Source organism: Phoca vitulina, unplaced genomic scaffold (genome assembly GCF_004348235.1).
Source record: "Phoca vitulina isolate PV1807 unplaced genomic scaffold, GSC_HSeal_1.0 scaffold77, whole genome shotgun sequence".
NCBI lineage: Eukaryota > Metazoa > Chordata > Mammalia > Carnivora > Phocidae > Phoca > Phoca vitulina.
The window spans coordinates 1,287,443-1,303,091 of record NW_022589780.1 but is presented as its reverse complement, the minus strand read 5'-3'; the positions used below and the strand labels follow the sequence as shown (position 1 = coordinate 1,303,091).

At 45.2% G+C, this 15,649-nt stretch overlaps 1 protein-coding gene across 1 annotated transcript; it reads right to left on the bottom strand.

The window, feature by feature from the left end:
• Positions 1-5,335: 5,335 nt before the first annotated feature.
• On the bottom strand, positions 5,336-6,433 carry P2RY4 (pyrimidinergic receptor P2Y4). Its single transcript, XM_032393831.1, has one exon. It carries the CDS (start codon positions 6,431-6,433, stop codon positions 5,336-5,338), a length of 1,098 nt encoding a protein of 365 aa, XP_032249722.1.
• Positions 6,434-15,649: the final 9,216 nt, after the last annotated feature.

The following is a 15,649-nucleotide window of genomic DNA, read 5'->3' as shown; positions in this document are numbered from 1 at the left end:
GGCCAACTAGTGAGTAGCCAGTGTCGTGCGGTGTGAGAGATGCTGGACAGGCCTACTTTCCTTCACAATATCTTTCCAATGCCCTCTCTATCTCCACTGTTGCTAAAGTGCCCTTAGATCTTTAGGTTTCTTGGGGTTCCTGTGGCCTCTTAACATGGAAATAGGCCCAGGAACAGAAACACTAAACTGATTTACTGACATGTAATCATTCAGCAAATGTTTATTAAGCACCATTTATTAAGCAAATAGGGTGATATAATAACAACCATTTATATTCGGTTAGCTCTCTAGATTTGCAAAGCCTCACCACAATCTGAAGTACTTGAAGCTGAGATTATGATCCTCATTTTATGCGTGATGAAATTGTGGCTCAAAGAGTCTGAGTGATTCACCCAAGTGACACACCTAAGCCCCACTTTCATAACCAGGGCTCAAACTTGGCTCTTCTGATTTTCAGTCTTATGCTCTTTCTTCTCTATCACAGTAGCTCAAGGAGTTTACAGTAGGGAACTCACAGCAAACATACATAAAGAGTTAATTAGCAATAAATTCAAAAGACAATAAAAGTGCCAAGTGACTGATATAGACAATAATTACTGTAAGAGTGACCAGGAAGGTCGCTGTGGGTAAGAGTCACCATACAAGGCCTCAAAGAGGAAGTGAGACTTAAGCCTGGCCTTGGAAACTAGGTAGGAAAAGGACAGTGGGAGAAGAAAGATTTGTACTGGGGAAGAATGGAAAATAAGGCTGAAAATTCTCTCTTTATTTTCTGACTAAAGTATTTCAACTTGTCTTGTAGACAATGAGGAACGATGAGAGAGTTTTAAGTAAGAGAGTGAAACTGTGAGAGCAGTGTTAGGGCTGATTAACCTGGCAGTATGCATTATATAGGATGCATTTGTGTGAGGATAGACTGGATGTAAGAAAGACCAGTTAGGAAGCTGTAACAGTCAGTCAGGGATAAGGTGATAATAGTCAGTATTAGAATGGTAGCATTGGGATCATAAAGGAAAGCTGATTATAATTGACATGATAACTAAAGAAAGGTCAGAATCTCGTGAAATAGAAGAATTGAAGTTATCTGAGTGTTTTGAGCCTAGGCGACTTGAGGAAAGAAGATGGCGTGGAAAGAAATGATCAAGACAAGTAGGGGAACTGGCTTAGGGAGTTTTGACATCTTGGGGTGGAAGTAACAATGGAAGATCCAAGTGAAACTGTCCAGTGGGCAATTGAAGATATAGAGGTGGAACTTGGGAGAAAGGACAGGCTAGAACTGAGTTGGCGTGGTGTAAAGGAAGGAGGTCTGGGAGTCAGGGGACCTGGGGGCTAAGCTTAGTTCCTCCTCTGTCACTAACTTACTAAGTAACGGGCAAGTCATATCTCTGGGCTGTTTTCCTGTTCTGTAAAGTGAGGGGGCACTAGGCCCTGGAGGATTTCTGAGGTATTCTCAAGGACTCTAAGTCAACTGAATTGTTTAATGTTGGAAATTAAACATATGTGTGCACATATGTTCTCTCCAGGAGAAAATCAAGGGTCAGATGGGGCGGGGGAGTGGATTAAATAAACCCCAAATGCTATGACTATGACAGATCTTGGAACTCTGTTTACTTAAGTAGTAAAAGAGGAGAAGTCAGCGAAGAGAGAAGAAGTAATAAGTAAAAGCAGGAGGAGAGAAATTTAAAGCAAGAGGATAAAATAAGGGACTAAAATTAAAAGCAAAAATTACAATAAATGGAAGAAATGTGTATATCAAATATGACAAAGTGTTAACATGTATGTTAAATAAAGAATACATTTAGATATATAAGATCACCAATATATATAAGACCACTCATGCCAATTGGTGAAGGATATGAAGAGTTCACACAAGAGGAAATACAAATAGTAAACATATGGAAAAGTGTTCTATCCCATGAGTAATCAAAAAAGTGAAGTTAACAAATTAATGTGTTTTTTTTTGTTTTTTGGGTTTTTAAAAATATTTTATTTATTTCTTTGACAGAGTGAGAGAGAGAGAGAGAGAGAGAGCGTGAGCACAAGCAGGGGGAGGGGCTGGCAGAGAGAGAAACAGGCAGAGGGAGAAGGAGAAGCAGGCACCCCGCTGAGCAGAGAGCCAGATGTGGGGCTCCATCCCAGGACCCTGGGATCATGACCTGAGGTGAAGGCACACACTTAACCGACTGAGCAAAATAATGTTTTAAGCCATCCAAAAAGATTTCTTATAAAGTCTAATGTTAGAGCTGCAAAGGAGCTGGAACACTTGTGTGCCATTGTGGCATTGAAAATTTGTACAGTCTTTTTGGAAATCAAGATCCATAAAAAATGTTTATACCCTTTGATCTGGTAATCCCACTCCTGGGAACTTGTCCTAGGAACAGAATTGTAAAGAAGAAAAAAGCCATATGCATTAAGATGTTCAAAGCACAGGAAAATTGGGAGTTGACTAAATGTCCAATAATAGGGGAATAGTCAGATAAAATATAATCTACTAATGGATATAATTTTATGTGGCTATTGAAATGATAAATATGTAAGACTGCAGCACAAAGACAGTATTTACAATAAAAGTTTCTTAGGGCAAAAATATAAAATATATGTACACTGTGATTGCACTTCCATAAAATATAAGTATTATGCAATCTGAAAAAGCATGGAACATAGACAAATGAAAGCCATTGTCTGGGGTTTGGAAGTGTAGGTGAATATTTTCTTTCAAAATTTCCTTTAATGTTGTCATAGTGGGATTTTTAAATGTTGTTTTCATAAAAAAATTTTTAAACAGGATATGCAACAGGGTAACATGAACTAGAGATTGTCAAAGAGGATGAATATAGAGGAAATATCATTAAAGATCTTGTTTTTGGATTAATTTGTGTTCTTCCAGGTACAGAAGGAAACCAGGTTCAGAGAGTTAAGAGGTGACTTTGTAGTGGTGAAATGGGGTTATGAGGTTATGGTACTTTTTCTAAAATTTGACAGTGAAATGAATACGATGAGTAGAAAGTTAACTACAAGAGACAGCAGGGTCATGGCATCAGTGATAATGCTTTATTTTTGTTTGGTTGGGTTTTGTTGTGTGTGTTTTTTAAAAGATGGTATGAAATCAGTTATGGAAAGACTGAAAATGATGAAAAAGGATAAACCAAGGAACAAGTAAGAGGGCCACCTCTTATTTTGGGTCTACAGGGAAGAAGGACAAGATGGATGTAAAAGTAGAGTTATCATGAATGAAGCAGAAAGACGTTGAGGAATTAGATCTTCTCAGTTTTCCAGGAGGCAAGGTAACTCTTAGAAGGTCATAGGGTAGGATGAGGTTGGAGTCTTGAGAAGGTAGAAAAGAGAGAAAACACTTGCTCTGGAATGTTCACTAGGAACTCAGCAAGCTAATAAAAGTAGGAGCTTAGAAGAAGTTCCAAGACATGAAGTTTCAGTGGGTCAAGCCAGCCTTGTGCTCTGGCTTCATCTGCAATCTCCGTCAGTCTAAGCGAGAGGAGAAAATTGGCTGAAGGTGAGAGTCAAGGGACTCTCTTGGGAGAAAGGTAAGTAAGTCCCCACTTTAACTAAAGTTCGAGTGGGAGGGAAGACAGCCCTAAAGTAGCAGACCACACAGTCTGGGCAGTGAGTCTTGGTAATGGGTTAAATGAATCTTGATATGGGTTAAATGGACTGGAGAAATTGAGGAGGCTGGGTCAGCTGTGATAGAGAAAGCAGCTTTACTTGGTGGGGCCGGTGGATAGGACAGGTAAGTGGTGGGCAAGGAGGCTGTGGTCATAGGAATTAAAGGGAGAGAGTACAGATGAAAACTAGGATATGTAACAGTCTAGGCAGTGGCCATGACCTCGGGAAACTAGTAAGGAAAAGGCCAGTATGTTTACTCCTAACGGAAGGAGTCCTGGGTAGGAAGCAGGGAGACGGAGAACATGGAGACTCAGGAGCATCAGAGTCATTTTTTTTCTGAAGACTAACCCCAGCCTTACTCTCCAGAGGGACCCCTTAGATGCCAGTAGACAGGTAAGAGATCAGAGACAGGTCAGCAGGAGTGGGGCAAAAGAAAAGGAAAGCTGAAGACTCAGGAGACCAGTGGGCTAGAAGGCAATTTCAGAGGGGGGTGCCTAGAAGTGTAAGCCCACCCTTCTAATGAACGCCTGCCTAGAAACTCTTACTTCCCGAGGCTTGGGGGTTAGCTGCCTAAGTTCCATACCTACTCCCAATTCCTGAAAGCCCATAAGTACTGAGATGATCCTGGGGAGGAGTGACTGGATGCGAGACTCTGAGGGGAGCTGTCCTTGTCCCCATGCTCTGTCTGCCCTGGCGTTGAAGCCCTAAGGCCTGATCTGAAAGAGTTGGTGACTGATTTATTATTCACCCAGGGCAGGAGCTAGAGAAAGGGGAGAGAGCAGTGAAGAGCCAGCTCTGGGTGTCAGTTCCTGTCGCCACTCTAAACTCTGTACAAACCTGCTCTACCCCTTGGTGCTGGAACTTACAGCCACAAACATGAGAGCTCCTCCCCACCCCCCACCCCGCCGCCTCTCTTTCTTTCTAAGCCCTCCGCTGTTCTTTTCATTTAGTACAGGAGAACTGTTAAGTATGCTCTCAGCAAACATCATAAAGGAGGTCCTGTTCCAAAGGCCAACGTCAGCTTGAGCCCTGCCCCCATGGTAAGACTCAGGGCTCCCTCTGTACCCCAGGGCTATACACCAGTTCAACAGTGCCATGCCTCCGGCTGCATGTGGGGACCCTGGTCTGCAGGCTGTCTGGGATTGAGCCCTATTTCAGCACGTTGGTAGGCAAGACTATCCTGTCTGAGAGGAAACCAGGAAATGGGTGTGGGCGTCACATATGTCATCCTTGGCATCTGTGATATGCCGGTGCTCCCCACTTCCCGATTCTGGCTATCACCATCAGATACATCAGACCAATCCTGAGATTACCCCAGCTTCTCCACCTCTTCAGTCTAATGCTCGGGTCTGGCTGAAGGAACACATGCTATACAAATGTGTGTGGGGAAAAGGTGGAGAAAAGGTGGAGACTGCGTGAGAATTTTAGGAAACCTTGTAGGATCAAGAGACAGGACCGATGGCCCCAGGAAGGAGACAGAAGCAAAGAGAAAGAAGAGTGGCTGTTACTGCCTTTGGCTAAAAAGGGGAGGGCAACTGAAGGGTTTAATGAGAGATGGGGTCACACATGATTTACCTGGTTCCTCTTAATCCTCAGGGTGTGGGCCTCTCTCCAGAGTCTGGGAAAGAGGAAGAAGCAGCCATACTGGGGGTAACTTAAGTTCCTTCACCTCTGCCCTGCACCCACCCTTTTTCCTCTCACTTCCTGGCTCCCAGGGTTACGATCTATCTGCCCCAGGGGCAGGGAAGCCACTGTCCTGATGGGTGGATGTCCACCTGCAGCTGCTTTCCTCAGGCAGGGACACCAGTGCCAGGGAAGAGGCAGTCGTGGGGGGCTGAGACCCCCCACACCTGCACAGCTGCAGGAGCTGGCGTCGATATTTGTCCCCAGTGAGCAGGTAGAGCACGGGATCCAGGCAGCTGTTGGCACTGGCCAGAGGCCGAGTCACTTTGTAGACCACGTTGACAATGTTCAGCACCCGGCAGTCAGCTTCCAACAGCCTTGACATGTAATAAATGGTGCGGGTGATGTGGAAAGGCACGAAGCAGACAGCGAAGACGGTCAGCACCACAGCGATGGTGCGGAGAGAACGCAGATGAGAAGATGACTGGGTGGCCCCTGGCAAGGGCCGATATAGGCGCCGGGCCATGAGCCCATAGCAGACAAGAGTGACCAGGCAGGGCAAGCCAAAGAGCAGCCCCATGATGGCCGAGCTGAAGTGCACGTAGTGGTCAAACTCCTCGGGCCGAGTGGTGTCATGGCACAGGATGGTGTCCTTCTTGGTGCTGGTTGTGACAAAGAATAGGTTGGGCACGAGGCAGCCGGCGACGACCAACCAAACCGCCAGGCAGAGAAGGCCTGTGAAGCGAGGGCGGCCCCAGCGCAGTGCCCGCAGTGGGTGGCAGATGCCCAGGTAGCGGTGGATGCTGATGCAGGTGAGGAAGAGGACACTGCAGTAGAGGTTCCAGTAGAAGAGAAAGCGGATGAACTTGCAGAGCCCAGTACCAAAGGGCCAGTGGTTGCGGGCCGCATAATAGTAGATGAGGGTGGGTAGTGACAGCACATACAAAGTATCTGACAAGGCCAAGTGGAACATGTATGTGGCCGTTGCATCCCAGGGTCGGAGGCGAAAGAGGAAGAGCCAGAGGGTCAGGGCGTTGAGGCCTAGGCCCAACAGAAAGACAACTGAGTAGCTCACAGGCAGCAGGATGAACTTGAACTCCTCATTAAAACGGCAGTCCAGCTCTGCCTCACTGTCGCCAGGATCTGGGCTGGGGCCTAGGGTTGTGAGCAGAGAGGACCCTGCACCAGCCATGGTCCCCCTAGAGGTGGAAAGGGGAGAAGTGAGGGTGGCTGGATTTTCCAGGCCTCCCAGCCCTGACCTGAGGCCAAAGAGCAGAGAATGAGGAGGGCCATGACTGAAGCATGAGGAGTAGCTGAGAGGAGTATGTCCGCACGCAACTCAGGCCAGGCCAGCCCCTGCCCAAGCCCCCCTGGTCCAGCCTGGGGAATGATGGGCAGCACATGGTGCTGGGGCCCAGCAGGGCAGGCGGTGAGTTTGGGTTATTCTTATCCTGCAGCTGACTCTGTCCTTCAGATCTTGGCTAGCCAAAAGGGTGGAGGCCTATCGAGACTATCCCATGGGCGAATATGCCTGGACCCAAACTGTCTCCTAGCCCATTACAACATTTGTCCACATGGTGACTTTACCTTTCCCCTCACCCTGGTCCCAGTGTCTCCACACTATAGTTACTTTTGCCGCCTTCCCCCAGCCTGGTCCAGCCCAGGAACCCCATCGCCACCCTCACCCAAGAAACTTGGCATGTCTCCTACCTGGTCCCCTTGAAGCTGAGCCCAGCTGACTCTGTCACCTTTCCCCTTGGCAGCCAGAGGGCATATCCAAGAGGGCGGGTTTGGGGGTGGGGCCTGTCCCTCCTCCTGGCCTGGGAAATCCTCAGAGCTAGAAAGGCCCATCGAGATTATCTAGTCCAACCTACTCACTGTATAGATTGGGAAACTGGGGCCCGGCGAGATTACTATTTAACAGTTTCTAAATGACTGTAGGACGGAGTACACAAGGAAACATCCACGTTTATAGATCAAAAGCCAGGCCACAGGAGATGACTAAAACTACAGGGAGATCATATAAATCTGTATAAGTGAGCAGAAACATGGGAAATGAATGAATGTTAACATGGGCAGAAATGCAAGATAACACACGGAAAGATTTTAGAAAACCTATACTACTGATATAAATCTTAAGTCCATGTGCATATAATTATAAAAATGCTTATATAGCACTTACTATGTGCAAGGCACTATTCTAAGTGTTTTACACTTATTGATGGCCCCATAGGTTCTCTATAAGTACAATTATTGCCCCACTTTGCCGATGAGAAAACTAAGGCACAGAGAATTTATTCTGCTATTTAGTGGTAGAGTCAAGATTTGAACCCAGGCAGGCCTGCCTTTGACCCATTCGCTAGTCTCCATGTACTTAATCGCTATGCTTAGTTGCCTCTCTGAAGTCACTGGCCATAATCCAGGAAAAAGATAAGCAAATGTTTACTGAGAGCCTACTGTGTGCTTGGTCCAGTTCTAGGTACCGGTAGTTCACCAGTAGTGAATAAAACAGAGAAAAACTCTCATTCTAATGGAGCCCGCATACTAGTGGGAGGGAAAAGAAAAGAAAATTAACAAGTAAAATATATAGATTGTAATCATTGCTATAGAGAAAAATAAAGGTGGGATGGGGAATAGAGAAGAGAAGACAGGGGAATAGAGAGGATTGTTTCTTTAAATATTAGGGTGACTTCAGGGCGCCTGGGTGGCTCAGTTGGTTAAGCGACTGCCTTCGGCTCAGGTCATGATCCTGGAGTCCCTGGATCGAGTCCCGCATCAGGCTCCCTGCTCGGCAGGGAGTCTGCTTCTCCCTCTGACCCTCCCCCCTCTCATGTGCTCTCTCTCATTCTCTCTCTCTCAAATAAATAAATAAAATCTTTAAAAATAAAAAAATAAAATAAATAAATATTAGGGTGACTTCAGATAAAGAGCAAGTGGTTGGGAGGACGGGGAAATGTAGAGACGAGGTCAGAGAGTTTGGCAGGGAAGAGATCATGAAGGTCCTCAGGAAACATTGCGAGGACTGCTTGGCTTTTACTTTCAATGAATGGGAAGCCATTAAGGGTTTAGAAGAGACAAGTGTTGGGGTCTAATTTATATATTTTTAAAAGATTTTATTTATTTATTTTAGAGAGAGATGGGGAGAGAGAGAGATTGAGAGCGCGTATCCCTGGGTGGGGAGTGGCGGAGACAGAGGGAGAGAGAAACCCAAGCAGATACCCCGCTGAGGGCAGAGCCAGTCCCGGGGCTCGATCCCACGACCCCCGAGATCACAACCCGAGCGGAAACCAAGAGTCTCACGTTCCACCGACTGCGCCCCCCCCCCAGGTGCCCCCTGATTTGTACTTTTAAAGGGTCACCATCTAGCTCTATGTTGAGAATAGACTGCAGGACTGGGGAAACAGAAGGAAGACAAACAGGAGCTGTTGCCAATGGATGATGGTGACTTGGACCAGGTTGGCGAGGGTGATGGGAAGCGGTCAGATTCTGGCTAGATTTTGAAAGTAGAGACAACACAATTTACTGATGTGGGGTGTGAAAGAAAGAGAGGAGTCAAGAACGATTCCAAGATTTGCAGCCTGAGGAGCTGGTGGAATTGAGTTACTGTTGACAGAGATGGGAAACGCTATGAGAGAAGCAGGTTTGGGGGAAAACTGGGGGGTTCACTTTTCAGCCTGTCAATTTCCAGACGCCTACTGCACACGTCAGAGGAGGGGGAGACGAGGTAGTTCACTCCTCCCCCAGGATGCTAGCCGACATGCCTCCCTTACAGGCCCCACTCCTTCCTACACACCACCCCTCATCTCACTCTACCACTCCAGGAGACTCCGGTCTGAATACAGCAGAGAAAGTACAGAAGCCAAACCTAGACGTTTGAGAGCTGAGTGCCCAAGAATGCCAATTTGTCGGGAGCTTTGGATCTGGGGCTCCTGGGGCTAACTAAGTTTCCAGGATCATGGGGGTCTTCGGCAGAGGGGGCAAGCTTTGGGCCTGGAGGACTCTGAGGGTGAGGTGAGTAGTGCTCTTGGGGAGGGAGGTGCAGTCTGGGCAGAATCCACTCTGCAGGGAACTGGAAGCAACGGGGACTCTGAACCTGATCTTCAGGCTCCTGGGAATGTTGCCCAGCTGGATTCTGGGAGTGAGAGGAGGCGGCAGGCCTGCAAGGGAGGCTCTAGAATCTGGGATCTAGATCTCCTGGAGGCCCAGGAACCTGGATAGGGGAAACATGGAGATCCTTGCCGTGATAAAAGGGAGGCGTGGAGGAAGCAGTCATAGCCTGGGTCCCGGACAGCGGGCTGCCGCGATATCGCATACGAGGCCCAGGTGTTTGGAAGCAGACGGACAGGAGTTCGAATCCTTGTTTTCCCAAGCATTAGTTGTGTGATGCTGGACACCTCTTTGTGACTTAGTTTTCTCTCCCAGTGAAATGGGCATAATAATACCAACCTTGTAGGGTTTCCCGAACATCGAATTGGTCAGTAGGTGTGAAAACACTTTGTAAATCATGAAATCCTTCTCTTTTTTTAAGATTTTATTTATTTATTTATTTATTTGTCAGAGAGAGAGAGAGAGCGAGCACAAGCAGGGGGAGCAGCAGGCTCCCTGCTGAGCAAGGAGCCCGACGCGGGGCTCGATCCCAGGACCCCGAGATCATGACCCGAGCAGAAGGCAGATAGATGCTCAACCGACTGAGCCACCCAGGCGCCCCAATCATGAAACGCTTCTAATCATAAGGTATTTTGCGTTATTCCTTTGCTCCTAGGAATGAAGCTGATCTCCTCGGAGGCGAACACGTGTGATTCGAGGCGTGGCATACACCCAAGGGCTCCCTCCAGTGTCCTGCACACTAGAGAAGCTCCTGCTTCAGGCTGGCTTAGCTCCAGCTCTCACTGCCGCCACTGCCGCCCAGTGGCTACTTCAGGAAAAGCCTTCGCCCGACACCGCCTGGGCCAAAAGGAAGGATTTGTGCCTTAGGAAATGCTGCAGGCCAGACTCGCTGGCTTCTGTGAAAGTCTTCCTCACTTTTGTTTCTGTGACTTTGCATTGCTCTGGTCCTCCTAGTCCTCTGGCTGTCCCTTCTGACCTCTTCCCTGGCTCCTTTTTGTCCTCCTTCCTCCGAAGCTGACCTTGCCCCCAAGGCTTACCCCTAGAGCTTTTTCTCTTCTCTCTTCTCTTCCCCTCTTCCTCCTCTCCTTCCTCTTCCTCACTCTACCCTTTATCTTTCCCGGTCTCCCTCTTTCTCTCTCTCAACATCCACTCTCATGATTTAACTTAGAAGTTAGGAATAATTACAATGACCAATGAGACTCCAGCATACAGATGTCTCTAATCAAAATGTACATCTCTCTCACACTCTTACCACATTTGATTCCTACTGAGCTTATGGCACATACCACAGACTGTACAGAATTCCGCTCCTTTGTTTTTGTCCATTCTCTCCCACTATTCCCAGCCACACACCAGACCCAGAGGTCCTTGAAGACAAGCACCTTGTATTATCTCTGTCTCTCCCAAAGCCTTCCCTGTAAAGTTATAATAACATATGTTCATGGACATTGGGGAGGGTATGTACTATGGTGAGCGTTGTGAATTGTGTAAGACTGATGAATCACAGACCCGTACCCCTGAAACAAATAATACATTATATGTTAATAAAAAATTTAAAAAAAAAACATATGTTCCAGGTGATTTTTTTTTTTTCCAAATTCTACATCTTGCTGTCTAAAAAATGCCTTCCGATTCAGAGTTAAGGAAATAGATACCTTGCACATAGTAGGTATTCAATAAATGTTTACTGAATGAATGAATGAATGACTCAGTTATACTTTGTTGAAATGAATGATTCCCACAGCTAAGGCCTATATATATTGTTTACTGTAGGACAAACCCACTTGGGTATCTCATTGATAATCTAGAATTTAGTATGTCAGGCAGTTTATTACCTTCTTCCCTGCTGCTATCCTTCCGTTCCCCTACTCCTCCAGTCTTTTCCAGTCCTCTTCCTCTTGGTGCCTCACATCTAATATTCATGTCCTGATGACAGTTTCTCTGCAATGTTTGCTGTTTCCTTAGGGCCTAAAGAGGGAAAGTGCAGAAAGGCATGGTTTCTAATCCCTTTCTCTGAGTAGGGGGGTAGAAAGCAAGGAGAGGGAGGGAGGAGGAACAGAAGAAGGAAAGAAGGAGGGAAGGAAAGAAATGAGGGAGAAAAGATAGATGACATAGTGGGGAGACTGCAGGCCTTGGAGTCAGACCTAGAGTTTAACCCTGGCTCCATCACCCGCTAGCTATATGACTGTAGGTTAAGTCTTCCTGACCCTCCATGTCCTCATATGTAGAATGAGGATACTAGCACCTATCTGGTTGTGAGGAGAAAAAGAGGCAATGCATGTAATGCATCGTGTCTGGTGATTATCATCCTCTTCATCACTAGGAATGAAAATACACGTGAATTTGGAGGGTGTTGGAGATTGGAAAGTTCACCCCAGTTGCCTGGGTTTTCTTTATGACGTGAAATAATGACATGGTCACCTGCTGAGAATAAGGTGCAGTGTGGAATGGAACAAGACAGTCACTCAAGCTTGACAGCAAGGAGCTATAATCTGAAACCCTGGGGCGCCTAGGTGGCTCAGTCATTGGGCGTCTGCCTTCAGCTCAGGTCATGATCCCAGGGTCCTGGGATCGAGCCCCGCATCGGGTCCATTGCTCCACGGGAAGCCTGCTTCTCCCTCTCCCACTCCCCCGCTTGTGTTCCCTCTCTCGCTGTCTCTCTCTGTCAAATAAATAAAATCTTTAAAAAATCTGAAACTCTGGATAATCCAAGCTTATTAATAAAATCAGGGGAAAGTGACTGGCTGCATATAATTGTGTCCAAGATAGTGTGCCCTTTCGTTCTTTACCTCCAGCAAGGCTGTTAAAAGCTTTAGAGTAGAGACTAGTACTGCTGTGTCCAGCACCTAGGACAGCACAGGAAATCTCTGTTTCTACCATTTGATTCCTCAGTCTCCTTTCTATCCTCCCCCACTGAGACAATGCCATTGTCCAGCTCCCACTTAAGTCCGCTGATATGCTTTCAATTGCAATAATGGAAAATTCCAACTCGGCTGATTTTAAAATGAGGAAATTTATTATCTTGCATCTAAGTCCAGGAGTGGGCCGCTTTGGGTTGTCTAATTCACCAACTCAACAATGTCACAAAAAATTCTGACTCCATCTTTCTTTTTTTTTTTTTTAAGATTTCATTTATTCATTTGTCAGAGAGAGAGAGAGCACAAGCAGGGGGAGCGGCAGGCAGAGCAGGCAGAGCAGGTAGAGAGAGAAGCAGGCTCCCCACTGTGCAAGGAGCCCGATGTGGGACTCGATCCCAGGACCCTGGGATCATGACCTGAGCTGAAGGCAGATGCTTAACCGACTGAACCACCCAGGCATCCCCTGACTCCATCTTTCTGATCTGCAACCCTCAGCATGTTGGTTTAGCAACTCTCAGGGTCACAAGATGGCGGACGCACTTTAGGCATTGCATCCAAACATGACAACATTCGATGGTAGGAGAAGAAGGCCTCTCTTCCTGTGGGTTTACTGTTATTATTCAGGAAACCTTTCCCAGAATCTCCCTAGCACACTTCCTTTCACATCTCAGTGGCCAGAATTTCTTCATGCCTATAACTAAACCAATCACTGGCAAGAGGGATGAAATGGCCATGACCAGCTTAGGAAATGGAGATTCTGCCCATAAGAAGGAAGGGGGAGGTGGCTGGTGAGTTGACAAACAATTCTGTCTGCTACAACCCCTTACTGAATAACCCACCCTTTCCTCACTTAGAGATCTGATCATCACTTCCTAACTGGAAGGCCTGGCTGGGAAAAATCACTGGGATGTGCAAGTGAGGTGGGTAAGGACCTGAAAATACTTCTCCCTTCAATATATCATAGAGGCCAGAAGCTCCATAATTAGAGATGCATTCCTTTGCCTTCTTACTCTTGCTTTCTCAGAAAATGCAAATACCCTTTTTTTCAAGTTTTTATTTAAATTCCAGTTAGTTAACATACAGTGTAATATTAGTTTCAGGTGTACAATTTAGTGATTCAACATTTCCATATAACACAGGGCGCTCATCACTCTAAGTGCCCTCCTTAATCCCCATCACCTATTTAACCCATCCCCCAACCCACCTCCCCTCTGGTAACCATCAGTTTGTTCTCTATAGTTAAGAGTCTGTTTCTTGGCGTGCCTCTCTTTTTCCCTCCTATGTTTGTTTGTTTTGTTTCTTAAATTCCACACATGAATGAAATCATATGGTATTTGTCTTTCTCCGGCTGACTTATTCTGCTTAGCATAATACTCTCTAGCTCCATCCACATTGTTGCAAATGGCAGGATTTCATTCCTTACTATGGCTGAGTTAATATTCCACTGTATATATATACCACCACTTCTTTATCCATTTATCAGTCAATGGACATGTGGGCTCTTTCCATAATTTGGCTATTGTTGATAATGCTGCTATAAACATCGGGGTGCATGTATCCCTTCAAATCAGTATTTTTGTATCCTTTCAGTAAATACCTAGGAGTACAATTGCTGGATCATAGGGTAGTTCTATTTTTCACTTTCTGAGGAACTTCCATACTGTTTTCCAGAGTGGCTGCACCAGTTTGCATTCCCACCAACAGTTTAAGAGGGATCCCCTTTCTCCACATCCTCGCCAATACCTGTTGTTTCCTGTGTTGTTAATTTTAGCCATTCTGACTGGAGTGAGGTGATATCTCATGGTAGTTTGGATTTCCCTGATAATGAGTGATGTTGAGCATCTTTTCATATGTCTGTTGGCTGTCTGGATGTCTTCTTTAGAAAAATATCTATTCATGTCTTCTGCCCATTTTTAAAATCAGGTTATTTGGTTTTGGGGTGTTGAGTTTGATAAGTTCATTATAGATTTTGAATACTACCCCTTATCAGATATGTCATTTGCAAATATCTTCTCCCATTCCACAGGTTGCCTTTTATTTTTGTTGATTGTTTCCTTCACTGTGCAGAAGCTTTTTATTTTTATGAAGTCCTAATAGTTTATTTTTCCTTTTGTCTCCTTTGCCTCAGGAGACATACCTAGTAAGATGTTGCTATGGCCAATGTCAAAGAGGTTGCTGCTGTGTTCTCCTCTAGGATTTTTATGGTTTCAGGTCTCATATTTAGATCATTTGTCCATTTTGAACTTATTTTTGTGTATGGTGTAAGAAAGTGATCCAGTTACATTCTTTTGCATGTTGCTCTCCAGTTTCCCCAACACCATTTGTTGAAGAGACTGTCTTTTGCCCATTGGATATTCTTTCCTGCTTTGTCAAAAATTAGTTGACCATATAGTTGTGGGTTCATTTCTGGGTTTTCTATTCTGTTCCATTGACCTATGTGTCCATTTTTGTGCAAGTACCATACTGTCCTGATCACTGCAGCTTTGTAATATATCTTGAAGTCCAGACTTGTGATGCCTCCAGCTTTGCTTTTCCTTTTCAAGATTGCTTTGGCTCTTCAGGTCTTTCATGCAAATTTTAGGATTGTTTGTTCCAGCTCTGTGAAAAATCCTGTTGGTATTTTGATAGGGATTGCATTAAATGTGTAGATTGCTTAGGGCAATATTGATTTTTCACAATATTTGTTCTTCCAATCCATGAGCATGGAACGTTTTGCCATTTCTTTGTGTCATCTTCAATTTCTTTCATCAGGGTTTTATAGTTTTCAGAGTACAGGTCTTTTACCTCTTTAGTTAGGCTTATTCCTAAATACCCCATTGTTTTGACTGCAATTGTATATATGGGATTGATTCCTTGCCTTCTCTTTCGTTGCTTCATCATTGATATAGAAATGCAACAGATTTCTGTACATTGATTTTGTATCCTGTAACTTTACTGAATTTGTATATCAGTTCTAGCAATTTTTTGGTGGAGTCTTTTGGGTTTTCTGTATAGACTATCTTGTCATCTGCAAATAGTGAAAGTTTGACATCTTCCTTGCCTATTTGTAAGCCTTTTATTCATTTTTTTTTTGTATGTTGTCTGATTACTGTGGCTAGGACTTCCTGTACTATATTAAATAACAGTGGTGAGAGTGGACATCTCTGTCTTGTTCCTGACCATAGAGGAAAAGCTCTCAATTTTTCCCCATTGAAGATGATATTAGCTGGGGATTTTTCATAGATGGCCTTTATTATGTTGAGGTATGTTCCCTCTAGCCCTACTGTGTTGAGGGTTTTTATCATGAATGGACGTTATGCTTTGTCAACTGCTTTTTCTGCATCTATTGAAAGGATCATCTGGTTCTTACCCTTTCTTTTATTAATGTGGTATATCACGTTGATTCATTTGCAAATATTGAACCAATCTTGCAGCCCAGGAATAAATCACTAGAAAATGCAAAT

Coding starts and splice junctions, on each gene's coding strand:
- P2RY4 (XM_032393831.1), bottom strand. CDS start 6,433: ATGGCTGGTGCAGGGTCCTCTCTGCTCACAACCCTAGGCCCCAGCCCA.